The 23,761-nt window shown below is 42.4% G+C and overlaps 2 protein-coding genes across 2 annotated transcripts; both read right to left on the bottom strand.

The window, feature by feature from the left end:
* Positions 1 to 2,116: 2,116 nt before the first annotated feature.
* DDX56 (DEAD-box helicase 56) lies at positions 2,117 to 14,509 on the bottom strand. The gene is made up of 14 exons (XM_074210068.1): positions 14,413 to 14,509; positions 14,112 to 14,273; positions 13,054 to 13,214; positions 12,726 to 12,896; positions 12,465 to 12,555; positions 10,259 to 10,503; positions 9,963 to 10,082; positions 9,501 to 9,614; positions 9,334 to 9,428; positions 8,121 to 8,194; positions 7,896 to 7,985; positions 7,575 to 7,680; positions 3,190 to 3,272; positions 2,117 to 2,595 (listed from the first exon to the last, which is right to left on the bottom strand). The coding sequence occupies exons 1-14, from the start codon at positions 14,470 to 14,472 to the stop codon at positions 2,509 to 2,511; spliced, it is 1,659 nt and encodes a 552-aa protein (XP_074066169.1). The 5' UTR covers positions 14,473 to 14,509; the 3' UTR covers positions 2,117 to 2,508.
* A 3,966-nt stretch (positions 14,510 to 18,475) lies between these two features.
* Positions 18,476 to 23,105, bottom strand: TMED4 (transmembrane p24 trafficking protein 4). The gene is made up of 5 exons (XM_074210069.1): positions 22,909 to 23,105; positions 22,422 to 22,522; positions 20,982 to 21,107; positions 20,501 to 20,647; positions 18,476 to 19,583 (listed from the first exon to the last, which is right to left on the bottom strand). Exons 1-5 carry the CDS (start codon positions 23,072 to 23,074, stop codon positions 19,434 to 19,436), a joined length of 690 nt encoding a protein of 229 aa, XP_074066170.1. The 5' UTR covers positions 23,075 to 23,105; the 3' UTR covers positions 18,476 to 19,433.
* Positions 23,106 to 23,761: the final 656 nt, after the last annotated feature.

Below are 23,761 nucleotides of genomic sequence, written 5' to 3'. Positions count from 1 at the left end.
TTTCATTATCTTCTCCATGTTGTCACAATGTACATCTACTTTTCCTGCTTATTACAGTGTCAGTTTTTGGATTTCTTCCCATGATTCTCTTAAAGTCTTGCTAATTTCTTAAGGCATAGTAATATTTCAGTATATTTGTTAAGCCATTTCCTGATCTCTAGGCACCTAGTTTCTTTCAGCTTCTTTGTACCAAGACAACTCATGAAATGAATATTTCAGTGTTTACATTTACTTCTGTCTTCAACATGGGGACACAGGACTAATAGTAGGCTCTCTGGGTTAAAGGGTAGCAGCCTATTTTGTTTACAGCAGCAAGCCCCACTACATTCTTACCACCTTGTACAAATCTGAAAGCAACATTCTGTTCCTTTTATCCAATATTCTACCTCCCAACTTGTTACTTCCCCTCCTGTAATCCCTACTTCTGTCGAAAGCAAAGCTCAGGTGGTCTCCTCCCTCTCCAGCTCCCAGTTCTTTCTCCCACAGAAATTTTCTACATATACTCATCTATGAGGGTGCTTTAGCACTTTAGGAGAAGGCAAGATCCTTGAGAGGAAGGCCTCATTCTTGCCTTTCTACTTCCATCATCTAGTACAGTGTCTGTCAAAATGTATTAAAATCTACATTCTGAACACCTAGGTAGTTCACTAAGAGTTAGTGCAGATGCTTAATAACTAACTACTTGTTGAGTTAAAGTGACTGAATTGTGTCAACTCACTGTGACAGGTCAGGTCTTTTACCTCTTCTACCTCACAACTGTTCTTTTCCAAAGTTTGGATAAGCACTGTTGCAGTGTCCCTGGCTGCCCTTTCTATTCTTCCCTCAGAATATGCATCAACCATGAAGGCCAAAGCATACTATTTAAACTTTTTAAAACTTGTTTTATGAGTTTTTTCCTTTCTCAGTTTTTTCCCCTTTAGTTCTTTCACAACATGACTAAAATGACATGTTAAACGTGATTGTACATATAAGCCTATATCAGATAATTCACTACCATGGGGAAGAGGGAGAGAAGGATAGAGAATTATGGAACTCAAAAGTCTACAAAAAGGTGAATATTAAAAACTATCTTTGCATATAACTAGAAAAAAAAGAATATGCATCAGTCCTATTAGTCACCATTTAGGACCTAGTATCTCTTACCATTCTCCTAATCACAGGCTTAACAGGAAATTCACCTTAAGGCAGGGCACTTTGCGTCATCTATAGACCAAAGGCATCAAGATGATGTCTATCAAGTTTAAGAATTCTAGAATCTTTAAATGTTTTCTTCTAAGTCACCATGCCCATCAGCCCCATGTACTTTCCTCATGTTCCCATCTTCCCAAGTTAACTTTATGGCTCCTCTCTGGCCTTGTAATACCTGATAAGCCCAGGGAGAAGATACTTTTACGTAATGAGTGGATGACTGATTAAGTGGCTATGCTGAATCATCACTGGGACACTCCCTGGGAGGCAGAGTAACCCTCCTTTTTACTTCTAAAGGAGGCTCCCCCCCATAACTGACATCTGCTCTAAGCTTGTCAGAGAAGGGGAACCAGGAAGCCAGAGGGTACTGGAGTCATAACCAGGGGACCTTTTATCTACTATGAAAACAACAGATTCTTAAATTTTAGAGATAAACCAGATCTTGAAGAGATAAGGAAACTGAAGCCAGAGAAGTTAAATTACTTGCCCAAGGCCATTATCTTTAAAAAATGGCAGAGAGGGAATTTGAGCTTGGGTCCTAACTTCAAATCTATTTTTTCACAAAGAACATTACTTTTCTCACAAATGGGTAAAGAAAAGCTCAAATAAGAACGAGAAGGTTATCAGGTGAAAGTAGAATCTTCCTGTGGGTAGCAAAAGACAGGGAGAGGAGTTCTTAAATGATAGGAAGAAAGAAACAGTTCTTGGAAAACAGCTTCCTAATCAGGTGTGTAAGTAAAAACCAGAGCTTGAAAAATGGGCAAGAAATGCCTGTACACCCAGAAGCCCACAGTTCCAGACCTGAGATGGGGACCTGTAACCTTGGGCAGTGAATCTAGGGGCTCTAAGGGGGAGGAGGAACATAGCAAATCAAGATCAGTCTAGGGAACAGAGATGCTAAGGTAGGAGCAGGAGTCAATGCAGCATCTTGAGTATGAAGAACGAGACTGTATTTCATTCCACTTATTATAGTTATCCCCATTGGTGACAGGAACTGTACTTTTTCTCAGTTTCCTTCCAGCTCTGACTGTAAGGCTATGCATGGTGACCCCTGCTGGCGGAGAAGGGATACAAAATAGCTGCAGCATGGGGAGCACAATCTTCCATCTCTACAAGGGAAGAGGCCAACACCAGAGAAAGGCTGCTTGCTAACCTTCTCTATCTGGCTCTTGGGAGTCCAATCTCTTAAGTAGATCCATATAGTCACTTCATAGAACAGGGTTGGCCAGCCTTCCATCAAGGGTGACAAACAAGTAGTTGGCCAGCTCCCAAGGTAAGGGAGAAATGTCCGACAGTCAGGCCCAGACTGGGTGAGCAACCTCAGGAGTGCTTGGCTGAAGGGGCAGAGCTCCTTGCCTTCTTCCTGGTGTACTTGAAACTTCGAAGAGGGTTCTGTGTCTTTGGGGTCTGTAGAAGTAAGAAGATATTAATTCTCAGTCTGGCAGAAGTATGATAAATATCTTGTTAGGAAATTTTAAAAGTCATGGTCTAAAGAACACAAGAGATAGAATTCATTGTCACAGAGTATCATAGGCTATTTGAGCTGAAGAGATCCTAGAATTTGACCTCCTTGCTTTACAAAATGAGGAAACAGACCGCCCCCCCCAGAAAGGTGAAAGTGCTTTTGTGGCTTCTTTCTTACTAGTTGCTACCCCCCCACACACACACACACACACTTCTACTTTCTCCCCCTCTTTCTCCTCTATTCCTGCCACTACCCTTACTATTCCCTGAGAAAGCAATGAAAAACAAAAAAGGAAGGAGGAATTTTGTTTTTAATGTCCCAAATTCCTTTTCTCTGATACCCAGACAACTAGGCAAAGGTTACAGTCCATTAACAAGCCATCAGGCTTCACTGGGACTTCTGACCCTGAGGCAGAGAAACAACCTCTTCTCTACTCTCTAGGGGATAGGGTCCAGCAGTAAAGGCAACAAAGGGGGGGGGAAAGGTCAACATTCCAGAATCCTATTCCCTAAGCAGAGGGCCCATGCAGGAGGTACCTTTAATTTCCTCTGAGAAGTGAAGGGTCTATTCTGCTTCCGCCTCCTGTGAGGGCGGGCAATGCCACGAAGTGTCGGGGGAACTAGGGAATGAAGAAAACAGATCTTTGGCAATATGCACCCATGATTCTATTAGAACTACAGCCTTATCCCCTCCAAAACTTTGGAGATGAGCCACCCTCAGATATGACTCTAGAAGATCTCTCTTCCCAACACTGGATTCATCCCTCTTAATGTTCTCCTATCATTTCTTAATTTCCATTCAACAGTCCTTAAATTGGGTCTGCTTCCTTCTGTTTCTTCTCTGTCCAAGTTGTTAAATAATTTTCCCATGTTACTTCTCCCTCTTATTGTCCCCTCCCCCCAATCTTTGATCTTCCAAAATTGTGTCCTCAGGTATTTAGCTATTCTTTATCTATACTCAGTACCTCAGAAAGCTCATCCATTCCCATGAATTCAATTATTACCTCTTTAGATGATTTTTTGTCTAGTCTTTTATTTCCAAATATCAGTAAATAACTTACAGCTTACATTTAAATAATGCTTTAAGATTTATATTCGTAACAATACCACTTCAGAGAAGTAGTTGTTATCCCAACTTCAGAAGTCAAAACTGAACTAGTGGTCTGAAGTGGGATTCAAATCCATGTCTGAGAAGTCCAATGCTCTAGTCATTATAGCACATAACATTTCAATGCCCACAGGACAAGGCTTCAGTTTCAGCACGTGAACCCATCATGCTCTCCTTTAGGTCGATTTCCATTCTCAGAAGACCCTAGATCAAGTTCTTCTTTACCATTCCATTTCTGATTATCCTTTTCAATGACTTCATTAGTCATACTGGTTAACTTCCCATAACTCTAATTTCCCTCCTAATCACACACTTATAAGGTCATGCTACAAGTCTCAACATCATACGGTAATGCATCAACCCTCAAAAAGCTCAAACTCAGTATATCTCCCTTATAGTGCATATGTAGATTTTGCCAGTTCTCTATGCATACCTGGTATTTGATCACTTCACAACTTCCAATTTACTGAATCCCCATCATGCACCATCCATCCCCACCCCATACAACTTCCTAATTATCCAGATGTAACAACTGACCACTGATCAATGCTCTAATTCTCTTCTACTTTCCTCCCTAACTTCTACTTTCTACATTCCTGTTCCCAAGTCACAAAGCATAACTGGAAAAAGATCACAAAACTATCCTGACCAGGCTCACACTTCTTGCTCATTTGGCAACAAATTTTAGTGGAAAGAACCAGTTCTGAAGGCCATCATAGACAACATGTAACTGAACAAGGATCCCTTCTCTTCTACAACAATCAATAACTGTATCAGATACTGAGGGATATTGAAAGTGAAACAGTTCCAGTCCTCAAGGAAGTTACTTTTTTACATATACAAATAACAGATTGATAAGGCTGAGTGAACTCTGAAACTCATTGCTCCCTGGTCCTCCTAATGAGAGGGTAGAGGACAAGGGAGAGCCTCTCCCAGATCTTCCATTTCAGGAAGTGGCCCAGTACAGACAGCTCTTCACCTCACACCCAGCTGTAGGACCTTATCATGGCCTTGACCCAGGTCCTCTACACATAGCTCTTTTTTAGGGTCTTTTTACCTGCTGTCTGGACCCCAATCTATTTGCTAGCTCCTTGAAGGCAGGAACTGTCTTTGCCTTTCTTTGCATTCCCTGCCCTTAACAAGGTAGGTACTTAGTAAGTATCTAATTAATGTTTATTTAATGATTAGAGTATAAAAGGAAGGGAAAACTACCATTTTTTTTTGGCAAGGCAGTGAGGTTAAAGTGATTTGCTCAAGGTCACACAGCTAAGTATTGAGTCTCTAAGGCAGAATTTGAACTTAGGTCCTCCTGACTCCAGAGTCAGTAGTGTTCTATCCACTCTGCCACCCAGCTGCTCCAAACCATCACTTCTTGAGACAATTCATTCCTTATAGAAGTTTCTGCAGATCTTTTTCAATCTACTTCACTTTTTATGTTCTAGAATCTTGCCAGGAATCTTAAGTCAAATTTGCTGATCTATACAGTTTACATATTCCACTGTCTTGTCCTTTTTTGAAAATCAGGAAACTATCAGCCTTTCTCCCACCCTACAATGTCTCTCATTCTCCATGGTCTTGGGTCATTGACAGTGGTTCAGCAATAATATTTGCCATATCTTTCAGCATCCTGGGATGTTGTTCATCTAGGTCTGCTGATCTGAATTTATCAAGGGCACTGACGGATCCTCTCACAAACTCCCTATTTATCTTGAGTGTCAAGTCTCTATTAGTCATTTTTGTTTGGTCCTTCCCAGTCCAAAGTTCATTCTCCTTGGCAAAGAATACAAAAAGAAAACAAGAGGGGATCAGGTCTATCACAGATTAACATGATTTGTTTGGCCTTCAAAGTCCTTCATAACTTGCTCCTTTTCTACCTTTCCAATCTTTTCTTAGATTTTTCAGGGCAGTGGGGTTAAGTGGCTTGCCCAAGGCCACACAGCTAGGTAATTATTAAGTGTCTGAGGTCAGATTTGAACCCAGGCACCCCTGACTCCAAGGCCAGTGCTCTATCCACTGTACCACCTAGCCTCCCCTCTTTCCAATCTTCTTACACTTTACTTCCCACTATCAACTTTTCAATCAGTAACACTGGTCCCTCCTAGCTGTTCCACAAAAAAAGACACTCCATCTCATGGCTCTGGGTATTTTTTCTGGTCACCTCCCAGACCTGGCATGCTCTCCCTCCTCCACTTGTACTACTGATTCCCCAGGCTTCCTTTAAATCCAAATGCAATCCCACCTTCTACAGGGAGCCTTCCTTGATCCTTCTTAAATTCCACTGACTTCCCTCTTGTTATTTTTTCATCATATTATTTTTTGGATGCAATCAGGATTAAGTGATTTGCCCAGAGTCAGATATACAGTAAGTGTCTGAGGCTGGATTTAATCACAGATCCTCCTGAATCCAGAGTCAGTGTATAGCCACTGAGCTATCTAGCTGCCTTGAGATCCTACAAGTTTTGAAGCAATATCTCATACTACTCTCCTATGGGAACCTTCCCTTCAAGCAAAACTAGCACAATTACTATCCTCTCAACATCAGTTATACTTCTTAGTACACCTTTGCTATTGTCATTCTTCCTGACTAATAAACTCTCTTCCACATATGTAAAATCTACTTTCCTGCCAAGGTCCAACTCAAGTCCTACCTTCTTTGTTTGATACATCTGAACATAACTGCTTCCAAAATGCCCAATCCCACCTTAGTAATTTCAGTGAAAAAAAAAAAACCCACAGTTCTGCCAAACCACATTAACATAGAAACTAGGGGTGGCTAGGTGGTGCAGTGGATAAAGCACTGGCCTTGGAGTCAGGAGTTATCTGAGTTCAAATCTGGTCTCAGACACTTAATAATTACCTAGCTGTGTGGCCTTGGGCAAGCCACTTAGCCCCATTTGCCTTACAAAAAAAAAAAAACACATAGCAACTAGATCTGATAGCACAGGCAGGACTAAGATCACAGGTTTAAAAAAATAAGAAGACCTAAGTGATCATCCAGTCCAACTTTCTGATTATGCAGAAAAGAAAACAAGATCAGAAAGGTAAACTAGAACTAGAGTAGTCAGCAATGGAGGGGGAATTCAAACCTAGGTGCTGAATCCCAATTCAGAACTCTTTTCATTTTATCACCTTCTACTGAAAACCTCCTTCAAGTTATTCCAACAATGATCTCTCCCTTGCCAGAGATCCTATTAATTGGTTTCAATCAATACTAGTTAGTAAGGAGCAGTTAGTGATAAAATGGATAGAGCTCAGTCCTGGAGTCAGGAGAACCTGAATTCAAATCTGGTCTCAGACATTTGACACTTAATAGCTATGTAACCTTGGGCAAGTCATTTAACCCTGACTGCCTCCCATTCAGGCTCATCTCCAGTCTTCCTGATTCTTACTGGACCACTAGACCCAGTTGGCTTCAGAGGAGAAAGTGAGGCTGGTGATTTAGCACAAAATTCCCTCCCTCAAATCCAATTAACTTTCTTGTCCTGGCATCATCTCCCAAATGTCATGGCCTTCTTAGAGAATAAAGAAAAAAACACCATCATCAGCATCAACTATTCCTCAGTTTCACAATTGTTAGTTCTCTTTAGTTAAAAAGATATGAATTTTGAGCACAGATTGTATCCTGTGCTTTTTTTTTAATATCTTCCCAAATGGAGGTGTGGGCATTTGACAGACACTTGTTGGCAAGCTGACTGATCCACAGTCCTCTTCCCTGCTGTCTGTCAGGGACCCCACCCTCCCAAGAGGACTCCATCACCCACTTCATTAGCTTTATACTGGTCATATCAAGCACTTAAGGCCAAGTGAATCTTACCCAAGTAGTCAGGTACATGGCCAAGATGGGGCTTCACCACTGCAGGGTGTAAAGGTCGGTCATGTCGCAAGAGCTGTAAGTCTCTAGGGTTGTCTTCAAAATAGGTCTGAAAGAAAAAGAAGCCTATTTTTAATAATTTTTGCCTTTATTGTGGACTTCCTACCCTCCCTGAGCTGTCACATTACTCCTAATGCCACTGACTAATAAGGTCCCTTTAAGCCCCAAATAATAGTCAAAATCCATTCCTTAATACAAGAAAACTGCCAGACCTCTCTTACCTTCCCTGCTTTCCACCCTCCAATGTAATCCATCCTTCCTTACCTTGAGCTTCTCTGAGTGTAGAAGTTCTTCTTTAATCTCCTTCAGTCTTGCTTCCCGAATGGCTTGTTTTGTCACAGAACGCATGGCATCCTGGACAAGAGAATATGACCACACAGTGAGGGAAGTGGATATGACAACCAGTCCAGTACTGAAATCAATAATCTCTTATACCTAATACCCTTATGCCCCCAGCTCCCAGAAAGGTATAGAATGCCCTTAGCTCACCCGACAGCGATAGCGGAAACCCTCAATCTCCTCCATTCGAAATTGGTAGGGAAGAAACATGGACTCTGCACCCTCTGTGGACAGAAAAACATTAAGTCCTAAAATAGGTAAAACATCTTAGCATCTAATGGAATAGAGCACCAATCCAGAAACTAATCCAAAATAAGAAAGAAAAGAAAGTGAAAAGGCACTCATCCATAGCTTAGCTCTAACCTATCTAATCTCCTATTCTAGTGAAGTAGGATTATGTCCTATCTTTTTTTCCATTGCTTCCTATTTTCCCCCAAATCCTCATTTACACACACACACACAGTAATGCTGCATTAAATATAGTTGCTATCCCATCTTACCCAACTAGACCTTTGAGAGAAGGGCCCTTATCTTATACTTCTTTGTAACTCTAACACTTAGCCCACTGTGCTATAAAATGCCCAACAAATTCTGGTGCTGATTGACACTTATCAGTATTCTTAGATAGGAAATACCAGGAAGAGAAACTGCATTTTTTGATATCAACACTTCCTGAAACCAACTGCTTTCCTGAAATCTGCTCAGTCCTTTCTGAGGCTTCCCCCCCATGAAAAAAAATTTTCCTCTTTCAGAGAAAGGCCAATATATTAATAGTTTAGGGAGAACTAGCTTCAGATTCAGGCCCAGTTCAAACCTCTGCTCTAGTACATAGTGGCTGTGACTCCAGTCAAGTCACTTAACTGACTGGAGGTAGTACAGGGAACAGATGAAGGCAACAGTTTGTTTTGGGTTGGTGGTTAATGTCTTTGATATGCTCTAACAGGCAAGACCAGTGGTGGAACAAGCTGTTTGAGGACTTGTTCTTGTGTCCACCAAGGAGTCAGCACAGCAGGGACAGACCATGATCTATCAGCTGACAGAATTCTGTGCCCAGGATGTGTGTGACCCAGGTAAATCTATAAGCCAAATTTAGCAGATAGTTTTCTCACTGGGGAGTTTCTTAAACCATTTAAAATCACAGGTCTAACGAGTCAGACAGAAAATCCTTTTCCATACTCCTTTCCTCTTCTCCAGGCTGGCTATCATCATATCACCATTGCAATTCTATTCTAAATTGACCACTAGCCTCTCTCTGATCACATTACTCCAAAATTTTAATATGGCTATCCTTGCTCCTCTCTTCTAGTCTCTATTCTCTTCTTTCAAGAAGAGGCCAAGTTCCACAAGAAATGCCAGTTTTTACCTCCCCCAAGGGCCTCCTCAATTTCTTTGAGCTGTGGACGTTCTGTGGGCAGAACAAAGGTCAGGGCTGTTCCTGGGTTGTTGGCTCGTGCAGTCCTATGAAGGGATAATACATTTAGGTCACAATCCTTCACCTCAGGTCTGCACACAGCTTGGCATCATACCTACCTGCCAGCTCGATGAATGTAGGCCTCAGGGGAAGGTGGGAGATCAAAATTGAGTACAGCTGTTACATTGTGGAAGTCGATGCCACGTGCCACACCTGATTCTGTATCAGAGGCCCTATGGGGAAAATCATTAAAATCAAACTAATCCTTTATCTTTATATCCAGTTTGAATGTCACCTACTTTAGAGTGGGTGACGTTTTTCAGCAACAGGTTGCCTCAAATCTAGTTCAAATTTTTCCTCTTCCATATCACTCCACCCTACCTTAGAACCAAAGACCAAAAGAACATTCATATATCCATAGCAAAGTTAACATATGAAAATCCTAGGGGAAAAATCAAGAGAAAAAAATCTAGTTCTCATCCCCAATCCATGCACTCTAAATTTAGGATCCTTCCAAAAAGATAGGAAAGATAAGGCTGTAGGAGTAGAAAACTAAAGAAGTTTAGGGACCTCTAAATCACCTCTCTCCTTTGGCTCCTTGGTTCCGACGCTTGCCTTTAACAGGGGCTCCCAGCACTTCCTCATCAGTTGCAATGACACAATCATAGAAACCTTGGTTGAACTGTGAAATGATGTGGCACCTACAGTCAAAGAAAAGATGTCTAGTCAGTTCTGCGGTACCTGGGAATTGGCTCTTCATCAACATTAAGCTTTTAGCTTTAGCCTCCCCCTTATTTTGGTTAACAGTCCCAGTTTTATGACTCAACTCCCTCAAATTCTTTCCATCACCTTGCACCAAACCACAAAGAATCTAAACCTGGAACGAAGAGGCAACTCTCCATTGAGTACACAGGCAGGAATGCTGAACTGCTCCAAGAAAAGTCGAAGGCGGTAACCCCGTTCTAAGGTGTTAACGAAGAGTAGAGATTTGCCCCGTAATAAAGATAGCTTTAGCAGGGCATAGAGTAACAGGAATTTGTCCTCCTCAGTCTCACAGACCACTTGAAACTGCTGCAGCTGATCTGGTCCTGGAAGTTGGGATTCCTGTAATTTCAGGGTTACCTAGAGAGAAGGCGGGGGAGAATCAATGAGTCAGGTAAGAAAGAGAAAACACAAATATTAACACAGAAATTTGCCAATTAACATGTAAAAACTTTTTAGCTTAATGTACAGACATAATATTAAAACTCCTTCTCCCCTGGCCAATTTTTGACTGAGAAGATGATGATTTACAGTGCTTTCAAATTTGCAAAGCATTTTACACATATCAGTCAATCATCAATAAGCATCTAATATGTGCCAGTCATGGTTCTAATACTTGGGAATACAGACAGTTCCTGCTTTACATAAATCCCTACCCTCAAGGAGCTAACAATCTAATGGGGAACAGGCAAACAGATATAGAAAAAGCAAGCTACATTTAGGATAAACAGGAAATAATTAATAGAGGGAAGGCCCTGGAAATAAGGGGTTAGGGAAGGTTTCTTATAGAAGGTGGAATTTTAAAGGAAGACAAGGAGATCAATTGACAGAGTTGAAGAAGAAGAGCATCCAAACTGGGGGGCAGAGGGGAGAAAAAGAGAGGAACAGTCAGGAAGCCAGGGTCACTAGACTGAAGGGTGTATGTGAGGGAATAAGGTCTAAGAAGGTATGAAGAATAAGGTGTAAGAAGGTGGAAAGGTAGGAGAAGGCTAGATTATAAAGAGCCTTAAATGCCAAAAATGCATTTTATATTTCTTCCTGGAGACAATAGAAAGCCACTGGAGTTAACTGGTGTGTGGGAAGGTTGAACTGATCATATCTGCACCTTAGGAAAATCACTTTGGCAGCTGAATGGAAACTGTCTTGGAGCAAGGAGATTTGAGGTAAGAGAAATCCAGCAGCAAGAATAGGACAATAACCTTAAGTGTGAAGTGGTGAGGGTCAATACTAGAATGGTATTGAGGAAAGGAAGAAGCCCATTCTGAAGATAGTTCGAGCCTTGGCAACAAATTGGATGGGGCATGGGGACAGTGAGGAATATAGGATGACTACTAGATGGCAGCCTGAGGGACTCAAAGGAAAAGTGTCTCCTTCTACAGCAGGGGTGAGGAACCTTCAAGGTCTGTATTGCTGTGGTGCTGCCAAGGTCATTGCAATAGGGGACTCGAAAAACAATAAATCTAGCAACTTTTTAGGGGTGAATTAATGTTGGATCAAACATAGCTTGTGAATGATGGTATAAATATCCAAATGGCCCTTGGCAGATAAAAAGTTCCCCACCCTTGCTTTACATTAATAAGGAAGATAAAAGTGAAGAAAGGATTTAGAAAGAAAGATAAATGGGTTCCATTTTAGCATACCAAGTTTAATATGTCTACTGGAAAACCAGTTTGAGATATCTGAAAGGCAACTGGAGACAGGGTAAGCAGAGAAGCTGGAGCAGGATAGGTAGATTTGAGAATCATCAGCATAGAACTGGTAATTAAATCCAAGGGAGCCAATGAGATCATCAAATGAAGTTGTATTTAAGCCTTCAGATTACTGTGGGAGGTAGAAACCTTGCATGGTATTATGCCCATTTCCCAGATAAAGAAACTGAACCTCAAAAAGGTTAACTGTCTTGCCTAAAACTGCACAGCTAAAAGAAAATGCAACATGGAATATTACTATATTTACAATGCAACTGGAATAGAGCTGAACTAGGACTGATTGCTGGTTTCTGAGAAAGAGGAGGCCCCAGGCTCAAAAAAGATGGGAATCAATATTCACAGGTTTTACATAAGAACCCTTTCCTCTTGAAGAAAATGTTCAGGAGGGGCGGCTAGGTGGCGTAGTGGATAAAGCACCGGCCCTGGAGTCAGGAGTAACTGGGTTCAAATCCAGTCTCAGACACTTAATAATTGCCTAGCTGTGTAGCCTTGGGCAAGCCACTTAACCCTTGAAAAGAAAAAAAAATGTTCAGGATAGCAGGTTAAGGGCATTAAGAGAATTTTTACTGTCTTCTCCAATTCCAAATATACCCCCCCCCCAGTATGCCTCACCGGATTATGTAACACAAGCTCCTTGAGGGCCTGTACATCTTCATTAAAAGTAGCTGACATGAGGAAGGCCTGGTATATCCGAGGCAGGTGGCTATAGAAGAACAAATACCAGTCAGTTTCCATCCTGGGCATTCAAAGTTACATCTCCCAAGTCACCCTCACACTCACCCTCTAGCCTCTAAGTCAATTAGTAAGGCAATCTCATCCCCACCCTCCTCCCAAAGCCCTTCCTTTCAAGATGCAACAATCCTCTCCCCCTACCAAAGAAGGGTCTTAAGCTCTTCTTCAAAGCCAAAGGAAAAAAGCAAGTCAGCCTCATCCATTACAAGCAGTTCCAAGGAGTCCCGCAAGTTCAAGTTTCCCTGAAGCAGATGACTTAGCACTCGTGATGGTGTGCCCACTACCACATCTGGCTTCTCCATTAGCAAGGGTCTACAGAAAAAGAAAAAAATTAGTTATCAGGATAGTATTCAAAATACACAAAACTAAAGGAAATAAAAGAAATATAACTGGAAAGTGACTACTCTTATCATTATCCTTAATCCTTTAACTCCATTTTCCTTCTTCTAACTTCATTGCTTTCACCCACCTTTGAAAAGCAAAATCCTCTGAAGCTGACACATCGACCACACGAATATCCCGGGCACAATATGCAGTCAGTTGACGGATCATAGTCTGTGCCTGGCGAGCCAGCTCCTTGGTGGGTACGAGAACCAGGCCTCGAATAGCCTGTTCTACCACTGGTCCTGTCTGTAAAAGCTCATGTCAAGGACTTTAACCAACCAACCCAAACCATACAGGTGTTAAGTCTCTGTAGCACTAGTTTCCCTATGATCATGGAAACTTAGATGTTCTTTCCAAAAGCAACCTGATCTCCCTTTTACAACCAACATAGGTCAAAAAGAACCCAACTCCAATCACTGTCTCATGATTGGGTCACCCTAGCCTTGGCTTAAGTCTAATCAACATCTAAAAGACATACACAAAGATATCTAAGAAGTAGTCTGATTTTCCCTTCACAAAACAACATGTCACACAGAACCCGTCTCTTTCTCTTCACTGTCATGGAATTACCCTAGCCTTTTCTTAATTCTAGTCTATGTCTAAAAGAGAAGAACATGCTTTTATACCTCTCAAAGTGTTCCTATGGATCCTTGGCATAAGTCCATTAAAAGGGTTAGCCAGGAGTCTTTGGGAGCCTCGCAGAGTTTATTATTAAACTTCCAACCTGAGCACTGAAGCTTGCAAAATCCACAAGTTACAAAGCAGGCCCTGATTTGTTTTGTCAACTAACTTGAAAAACTATCAAAAATGCACATTAAACTTAAAAGTGGGTCCTGGATTTTCAGGCGTTTACCACATTTGCTTAAAACTTGTTTGCCAGATGAGGCCCACACTCCTCCTTTCTCCAGGAACCTTTGGAGTCACAGATTTGGAGTTGAAGGGACTCTAAGAATCCATATAAGCCACCACCCCACCCCCGGTTTTACAAATGAGGAAATTGAGGCACAAAGCGATTTAGGAACTTGCCCAGGGTCCTAAGAAATGGCACTTAGACGGGACGGGGAAGAGGTTACTGCTGACCACGCCGCCCTAAGAGAATTTCTTTCCTCCGTCCTCCTCTCCCAAGGGCCCACGTCGGCGTACCGCCTTCCTGTGAAGCAAATGCTGCAGCACGGGGATGGCGTAGGCCGCGGTCTTCCCGGAGCCGGTGCGGGCCCGGGCCAGCAGGTCCTTCCCTTCCAGCGCCAGTGGGATGGCCTTCTCCTGGATGAGCGTGGGCCGGGCCCAGCCCTGCTCTGCGATGGCCTGGGGGAAGACGGGCAGAGCATGCTGGAGGAGCGAAGCAAGTGAAGGGGCCGCGGCGGGAGAGGCGCCGTGTCTGGGGAAGGGGCTCCGGGAGCCTGGGAATGATCCGGCCAACGCCCGCCCGCCGCCGCCCCGGTACCTGCAGGAGCCGTGGGTCCAAGCCCATGTGCTCAAAGCCCAGCGCTTCGGAGTCCGCCATGCTGCCGCACAGTAACAAGGCCGGCCACGGGAAGTCCTCGCCGGGCGGCCGGAAGAAGCGGCGGGGGGCGGGGCCTGAGTCTGGCCCAATCAGATTGGGGAGAGTCGCCTCCTCCCGGAAGGGCCCGCCCACGGCGCTCCGAGAGCCCAAGGATTAGCCTTCTTCCTCCGGGAAACGGCGATTTAAGCTGGGATTTTTGTCCACGAGAAGGACTGAGTCCCCTCGGTTCACCAGGGAGAGCTGGCTGAAATCCGGATCAGGCCTCGGATCCGCACCAGGCCCGTCATCATGCCCCGGGCGGCCCAACTGCCGCCTGCCTCCGTTCCCTTAATGCGACTATAAAAGCTAAGGTTTGTGTATCGCTTACTGTGTGCCAGGCACCGTGCTGAGCTCGTTACACTTAGCGATTCCCACAACCGGGAGGTGAGTGCCATTATTATCTTCCGTGTACGGATGAGGAAGCAGGCAGCCCGGGGTTCAGTGCCTGGCCCAGGCCGCTCGGCTAGCTGGCAAGTGTCTGAGGCTGGATGGGAACTCCAGGCCCAGCACCGCCCACTGCGCCACCCTGAGAAGAGGAATAGCACCAGTGTTATGAGGATAAAATGAGATACTGGTAAAGCACTCTGCACATCTTAAAGCACTGTACAATGGTGGCTTTTATTATATCACAGGGCTAGAGGTGAAAGGAACTCAAATTATCTACTCCATCCCTCTGATTTTATGATCAAGCACCAGTTAGGTAGTCTAAAATTGCACGCACTTAAATCCAGGGCCTCTGACAAATCCAGTGCTTTTACCACAATGCCATGCCGTTTCTCCAGAGTCTGTTGTCAATACATTACTAATTTCCAGAATTTGCTAAGAAACTGAGTCCCGAAGAGGTTAAATGACTTGCTCAAGGACTCAGAGATATTAAGTGGCTGTCAGAATTTGACTTGAAGCTTGATTTGCAGGACCTGAATTCTTCACACTACAAATACTAACACCTCCAAAGCCCTATTGCTCTAACTTGGCTTCTACACCCTTCTTTTTCTGTTTAAGCTTCCTAAAATGTCTATTGACCAGAGTCCAAAAGCTGGGGACAAATCCCCTTTCTTCCTCATCAACTTGCAACAACTCCTCATCCTGCACTTAGTTTTTAAGATTTTTTTTTCAATTACCAAAACCCCACCTTTTCTCCTACCCACTTCCTAACCCCATTGATAAAGGAAGAAAAACAAAACCCTTGTAGTCAAGTAAAAGCAATTTCTGCTTGGGTAACAGGAAAAATAGGTCTCAAAAGTGGTCAGGTGTGGGATAGCATGAAATCTTCGTTGGTCATCGCATTAATAAAAGTTAAGTCTTTCTAAGTTATTTTTTGGTGGTTATTAATGTAAATAAATATTATGGTTCTGCTGCTTACTTCCCTCTGTACCATTTCATACAAAGTCTTCCCAGGTTCCTTTGAAACTGTTCCCTTCATTTCATGCTGCACAGTAATATTCCATTAATCACATACCACAGTTCATTAACCATTTCCCAAATTATGGGCACTCCTTCAGTTTCCAATTATTTGCCACCATAAAAAAAAAATCTTTTTTTTTAATACAGGGGTCCTTTGACCTTTTTACTGATCTTTTGGGGGTATAGATGTAGTCCCAGTATTGCTTGGTAAGACTATGTATTTTAATGGCTTTGGGTGGCATAATTCCAAATTGCTTTTCAGAACAGCCTGACCAGTTCACAGTTCCAACAGTGTAATAATGTACCTGTTTTCTCACAGCTCCACCAGCAAATTTATAATTTTTTTTTAATTCACCTAGGCACAATCTCAGAGTTGCTTTCATTTGACCTTATTGTTTTGAAATATTATCTTCACATGGCTATTGATAAATTGAAATTTCTTCCCCTGAAAACTACTTGTTCATATCTGTGACTTATCAATTGAAGAGTGATATTCATTCTTTTTCTTTTTTTAAGTGGTATTCATTCTTATAAATTTGAACCTTGGAAATTTTGGGAAACAAGATCTTTATTGAAGATTAAAGAAACTTACTGTAAAAATTTTCTCCCAGTTCTCCCATCTGCTTTCCTTCTAATTTTAACTATATTGGTTTTATGTAAAAATTTTTCAGTTTTATATATTTAAAACTTCATTTTGTTTATGAACCCCTTTCCACACATGTGAAAAGTATTTTCATCTTTATTCTTCTAATTTGTTAACTTCCATTTTTTTCTATTCAGCTAATGTCCCAAGGGACAAGCAATGCCCTTTCCTCTTCTTAGCAAATGTATGTGTGAATCTTTCCCATGCTTCCATAGGAAAGAAAGAAATAAGCATTTCTCTAGCACCTACTACTATATGTAAGGGGAACTGTGCCACACTCTTTACAAATGTGATCTCATATGATCCTTACATCCCTCTGGGGGATATACTTTTATTATCATTTTGTGATTGAGGAAAGTGAGACAATCAGAAGTGAAGTAATAAAGGTCACATAGCTAGTAAGTATCTGAGGATGAATTTGAATTCCAGTCCTTTTTTTTTTTTTTGCAAGGCAAATGGGGTTAAGTGGCTTGCCCAAGGCCACACAGCTAGGTAATTATTAAGTGTCGGAGACCGGATTTGAACCCAGGTACTCCTGACTCCAGGGCCGGTGCTTTATCCACTGTGCCACCTAGCTGCCCCTGAATTCCAGTCTTCTTGACTCCAACACTCATATCACCAGCTGCCAAGGGAGCACATCCCTTGCCAGTTCTCTCAAGATGATTACATCCAACAATTTGTAAACCTACACACTTACTGGTGTAAACTGTTCTGATGTCCCAGAACTATAAGGGGATGATAGGAATGTGGGGATGAGTTGTGGCAGTGTCTACTGTGGCAGTAGACAGCATGGCAAAGCAGACTGGAATGGGCCAGCCTAAGAGATGAATTTAGGAATGAGAGAGCTAAATTAATGGAAATAATTACATGCCTGAAAAGAATATAGTTTAAGCCCTAGCCATTGTTCCTAAATCAAGTTCAGAATTTAGACCTAGTAAGATAAAATAACTGCCATGAATATGGAGCCAAAAGTGAAGGGCAAATAGAGTAAGCCACAGTGGAAACAAATGAATTAAACCAAGGATAGAGTAGTTGCTGGACCATGAAAAAATGTGATTTAGAAGCTTATAACAACAAAGGTAAACTAAGGGAGCAAAAAAATTCTGAGGCTCATTACCATACATTTGGCCACCAAGAGAACTATTTTTTGGCCACAACACTTCACAAAACCTCCGACTATGGTACTGAGAAGTGCCTGCACTGGTGGAAGCCCCCAACAAAATCATGGCTCTTAAAAATATAGCATTCCAGCCTCACTCTGCCACCTCCTAAACAAAGATTAGCTAAAAAAATGGATGCCAGGTGATGTGGTGGATAGTGCACTGGCCTTGAAGACAGAAGGTCCTAAGTTCAAATCCAGCCTCAGACACTTAATAATTACCTAGCTGTATGACCCTGGGCAAGTTACTTAACCCCACTGCCTTGCAAACCCCCCCAAAAAAGATACCCAAGACATAATAATACAGCAAGCTTTTTGAGATTTATTAGACTATCCTGATTCTGCTGGAAAAACTAAGCTAACCCTGCCCCTACCATTTAACTGGTAATTCTCCCTCTTTCTGAAAAACGAGGATAAAGGAGCATTCACTTTGAACTCAGGATATCTAGGAAGTAAAATTTAGAGTAATGTCTTCCTCAAAACACACTATCCAGAGTCATGAGCCACTTAACTCATAAAGCTACCACACCTCCAACCATCATGCTAGGATGAAAGGTGTGGTAAGGCTTGAGACTAAGGTAATTACCAGTCTATTGGATCCTAATTCTAATTGAGCCCTTTAGTATGTCTGTTCTAAACTGGAAGGTCTCTAGATTTAAGATCAGTTCCAAGTCATCCTTGGAATTTATTTCATATCAGGTTTATTACATTCTACTATTCTGGTCTGGTAAGAACTTTTATTTCATCTCAAACACAAGTTACCAGAACAGGTTTTATTTCACTGGAAAATCCATACAAAGAACTGAACCTGGGACCCATGAAGAAAATATTTACTGCATCTTAAATAAAATTCAACAGTTTGTGGTGCTGTGGGGGGAAAAGAGAAGGGAAGAAAATTGACTGCCTCTACCTACTCTCCAGTTTCCTACCTTAAGTTCACATTCCCTTAATACCCGTAAGGGGATCAAGGTGTCCAAAGGCGCCTGTGCATAACTTATAAGCAAGGCCTCACTTACTATTGGCTGAACTGTCTGCTTGGGTCCCTACCTTCTAGGACTTTCACTGGAGAGTCTGAGAAGTTACCACAGTAGTTAATTTTTTTAAAAATGTACATATACAGAGTGCCAAAGACTGTCAGTTCTGCATTTTAAAACCACACTTACACACAGGTAGTGCCATTTCAGATAAGGACAAAATACATATATCAAAAAATATTTGTTATATAAAAAAATTTCATCCCCTTGATATTCAAGACCTGCCACCTTGTTTACAGTCAGAAATTAATTTCAGTGAAGTCAGGACTAACTGGGCAATAGTGAGGCTAGGGTGTCTAAAATTAAAGGAGCAAATGAGTGGTCTTTGCTTATTTACTTCAATCAAAGGATTAGGAGAGATGACTAAATATGGAAAAAGGCAGGCCAAGAAATCATGGCTGTGTCCTGATTAGCTCAAGCTCTTCCTCAGAGTATGGAAGGAGCTTTGTATGGGCTTTGACCAGTTTCCTATGACCGTTGTCGGGGGAGATGGGATAGTTTCTGTGCAGTCCAGGGGCTACTAACCTCAGCCTGATGGGTGCATGGCTGCCATGGAACTAAAAGAGCATATATTCTACAACTTTTTTACCCCATCCAAACAAAATCCAAGTAGCCAGGGTGTAAAAGAAGAAAAGTATCAAGTAAGTGGGATGAAAGGAAAGGGGTTGTACAGGAAAAAACTTTACACCAGCTTTTTGGCTTCAAAGAAACTTTTGAGGTGCCGCATCTGCCAGATGCCAGTGAGGATGAGGATGACAGTCTGAGCAATGGACCACCACAACACTCTCTGGTTGGTGCTTTCACTGGTCATACGAAAGCGTTCCTCACGATACTGTAGGAGATACAAGAGATACATATGTAGCCACAGGAAATGAACACTTGATTTAGAAGATTAAAGCAAAAGGCTTCCTCCGTTCTATATTATAATTCTATTTCAAGAAAGAATAGATTTATTCCTGCCATGTAGAATATTAGAATCTTGGAGGATTTTTGTTTGTTTTTTAAAGTTGAAAGGTTACCTTAGTCATTATCTTGACCAGATCCCTCAAATCAAAATGAGGAAAATGAGGTCAGAGGCTGATATGACTTGCCAAAGGTGATATAGCTAGTTAAGGTCAGTGAGGACTAGAAACTCAGAATTCTAGAATCCCAGTTTAACAATCTTCTCATCATGTCACATTTTATTGCCTTTGGTTCAAAAGGGTTCATCTCTCCACTACAGGTTTCCTCTATAATATTCCTGCACTGTAGTTTCAAAGGTTTTCTAGTTCCAGTTCCAACATCTGAAAAGAAATCAAGCTCCCATATGTTCAAAAGTGGGCCCAAGGAGAATCCAGTTACTGCTCTTATCAAGTTGCAAGTTGCCTCTTTGTTGGAAGACTGACCTTCCCCAATAATAATCATTATAATCATCATCATCGTCATCACATTTATATAATACTTCATGGTCTAAAAGCATTTTCCTCACAAAAACACCTTAAGTAGTAGAATTATTATTATATCCATTTTACAGATGAGGAAATTGAGGTCCAGAGTAAGTAACTGTAAGAACCTGAACTTAAATTCAGGTCTTCTGACACCAACTCCAGTACTCTTTCCACCATGCCATGCTATTTCTTACCAGAGAAATGTTCTTCCCAATATGTTAAAAATTTCCCAGAGAATAGGAAGAAGCTAAGGATAAGTTTTCAGGTTCTGGCTGATATAGGAAGCACTCAGCTTCCATCCAGGAAAAGATGTCATCCTTACCCGCTGGTAGTTCTGTTCCTTTTGGATCTGTTCCACCTGATCAAGCAACTGGCGGGCACGGAGTTGTAATTCTGTTAATTTATCTTTGGCAGCAATTTCAGGGTAATTATTGGTATGTTCACCAACCTGTATATCCAGATGTACCCTCTAGGTGAAAAACAAACATAAATACGGTCAGAACTAGAAGTTCAGGCAGATCATTCTGACCTTTGAATGATAAGGCCTCAGAGAATGTATATGTAGTCTCTAAACATTTGCTAACCTAGACATTCAAATAGTCCAGAAAGCAAATTAAAAACACCATTACCACATGTATCAGGAACATTAGTTTCTGGATAGGAAATTTCTCAATATTCTTACGGTCTCTCTCTCCTTAGCAATATGTCATATGTGGAGATAACAGCAGCCACCACCTTCCACTCAGAATAGGGAACCGATCTAGATGAATCAGTAATTTTTTTAACTGAGCAAATTCCCTTACTAGTTTGCCGCCCGCAAAGATGGTCATTCGAGTAGAATTGGAGTGCAGGCAGATCTGGTGATCACCTGGGGTATGGGAGGTAAAGGTGAATCGACCTTCTGAACCATATTGCCTTGATAATACCACCTATAAAAGAGTGACAACAATGAAAATCCAATGCAATACAAATAGTCTCTTCCCATAAGTCTAATTATTTCACATCCCTGGTTCATATCCTTTAAATAGCTCCCCATTACTGACCTAATAAAGTCCAAATATCCAAAGTCCTCTTCAAACTGGTCTCAACTTACTTTTCAGGATTTATGTCCCACTACTGTTCTTTCAATCCAGCCAAACTGGACTATCAACTCTTCTTGGAAAAAGTTTTATTCTTTGCTCTATGTCTTTACTCACAGTTTACTTTCCATCTGAAATATTTCTCTTCCGATATCCAGCTCTGTAAATCCAAGCTATCCTTAAAGGTCAATCTCAAATGTTATGTCCTAAAGGTAGCCTCTTCTGATACCTTTAATGAGATATAATCTCTCCCTCCTCCCAACTCTATAGCATTTAATTTGTCTCTCACTTGGTGCATTTAATATTTTAAAATTATAATTGTGTATTTATCCTATCCTTCCCAATCAGTCAAACTCCTGGCAAACTGAGGCCATGTCTTATTCATCTTTGCTACTCTCATTGTGGAACTGCATGTAGTAAATAGTCAAAAAAAGTTTTCAAATTAAACAGAACCAACTTTCTGAAGTAAAAAGTAACCTATCTCACGGAAGGCAACTGTTAATGCCTGCTCTCTGACACACGAATGCCCAATTTAGTATATGAAGAACCCTATATGGAAGCTATGCTTAGTTTGAACCAAAGACTAGTTCAATGCACTAAATACTTGTCACCTGCCTATTGTGCACCAGACACAATAGAAGATGCTAGCCTTGGACACTTAATAATTACCTAGCTGTGTGGCCTTGGGCAAGCCACTTAACCCCATTGCCTAGCAAAAACTAAAAAAAAAAAGGAAATGTAAATTTCAGAGCCTAACAAATGGGAAAATCTGTAAAGATCTCTGGTAGGAAGATTGTAAGAAGAACTTAAGTTAGGAAAAAATCTTAACAAGGGAATCTATGACCTTTTTAAAAAATGTTCTGATAACTGTATTCAATATAATTTATTTCCTTTTTAATCTTCCATATTTTCCATATTTTGTCTATTTAAAAACATTATTCTGACACGGGGAGAATGGGCTTCATCAACCTGCCAAAGAGGTCCATGAAATAAGATCCACATCCACTTATTTAAAATGAAGCTGGTAAGGAGCACTTTGTACAAAGCCCTGAAAGGAGTAGGGCCTCCAAGAGGTTGAGGTAAAGGAATAAAAGCATTTCGGATACTGGGTACAAACTGCCAAGGCAGAGAAGCAGGAGACAGGACTAAGCTGGTGGGTCTCACCTTTCCATCCGGATCCTTCACTTCCACGTGCATCCCCAGCCCTGGGGTGGAAGGTAGGAAGGTCTCCGTCTGCTTGTCCCATAGCTGGGTGCGGTAATTCCCTGCAGGGCAGAGGAGTTGTCTATCACAACACACCTAGCAGCGGGCGATCCCTCGGGGCACCTGCACCACCGGACCGAAGGCTAGGATGGAGGGGGTGGGAGGGGAGTCGGGTTTGCTCGGATTATGGAGTCTAGAAAAGAGTCCCTGTCTGGGGCCAAGTTAACACTCCCGGGCCGTTTCAAGGAGGTGTTTGGGGGCCACCGTGGAGTTTGGGGGCTGCAGACAGGGGGCAGGGGGAGATGAGTGAGCCCCGGTCCGGGGCAGGGCCAGTACCAAAGGTTGGTTTCTTTCGGAGCCGGAAGATCAGAGGTCAGTGTCGGGGTCAGAGTCTGGGCCGGCGCCGGGTAGAAAGCGAGGGAGGGCTGCCCCCCACCCCAGTGCTAACCGATAACCATGGTCTCGTCGGGGATTTCCTCGATGAAACAGCGTTTCTCCGTCTCTCCGATGTGAAAGTAAAGCCCCTGCACTGAAGCCAAGGCCAGCCAGAGCAGGAGCAACAACGCCCGGTGCCACATCGCAGCCCGCAGCAGCCTGGCCCCGACACCTGCCATAGCTGACGGTCAGGCTCCCCCAGCGCGCATGCGCCACGAGCCATCGCGCAGGCGCTTCCCGCCCGGTTCCGTTCCAGTGCAACTCTGCACACCGCTATAGTCAAGGAGACTAGACATGCGCACTGATGCTCTGCCCTCACCCTTCCCAGGCGCTAGTGTCAGAAACTACCAAGCCTGCGCAGAACCCTACGCCCCGCCCTTCCCGCTTGTCTCAGAAACTACTGAGCCTGCGCAGAACCCCAGCAACCCCCCCCACCCCCGGAAAGAAATTTACATACACGTTGACAATAGAGTACGCGGGTCTCCTTGAGGGTTCAAGGCTGGCTGGAGCATTGAGTTGTCATCTAATGTTAAAACTGGTTTGACAGCTAGCTGCCTGACCTGAACGAGCCTGCTAAGGCAACTGGCCTACATGGGAGAGAACCTTCCAAGTCTAGTGGTCAATCAACAAACAGTTGTTAAGTTTATCATGTACCCAGCCCTTAGATCTAGGAGGCAACTAGGTAGCTTGCAAAGGACAGAGCACTGCAGGACCTGGACTCATGTTCAAATCGTAGGTGACTGATTTAATCTCTGTTTGCCTCAGTAAAATGGGAATAAAAATAATAGCATCTCCCTCCCAGGGTTGTCGTGAGACTCAAATGGCATAATTCTGAAATAGTAATAATTATACAAACATTAGGTTTA

Source organism: Macrotis lagotis, chromosome 1, assembly GCF_037893015.1.
Source record: "Macrotis lagotis isolate mMagLag1 chromosome 1, bilby.v1.9.chrom.fasta, whole genome shotgun sequence".
Classification (NCBI taxonomy): domain Eukaryota; kingdom Metazoa; phylum Chordata; class Mammalia; order Peramelemorphia; family Peramelidae; genus Macrotis; species Macrotis lagotis.
The sequence above is the reverse complement of the archived record's forward strand: the minus strand, read 5'-3'. Positions and strand labels throughout refer to the sequence as shown.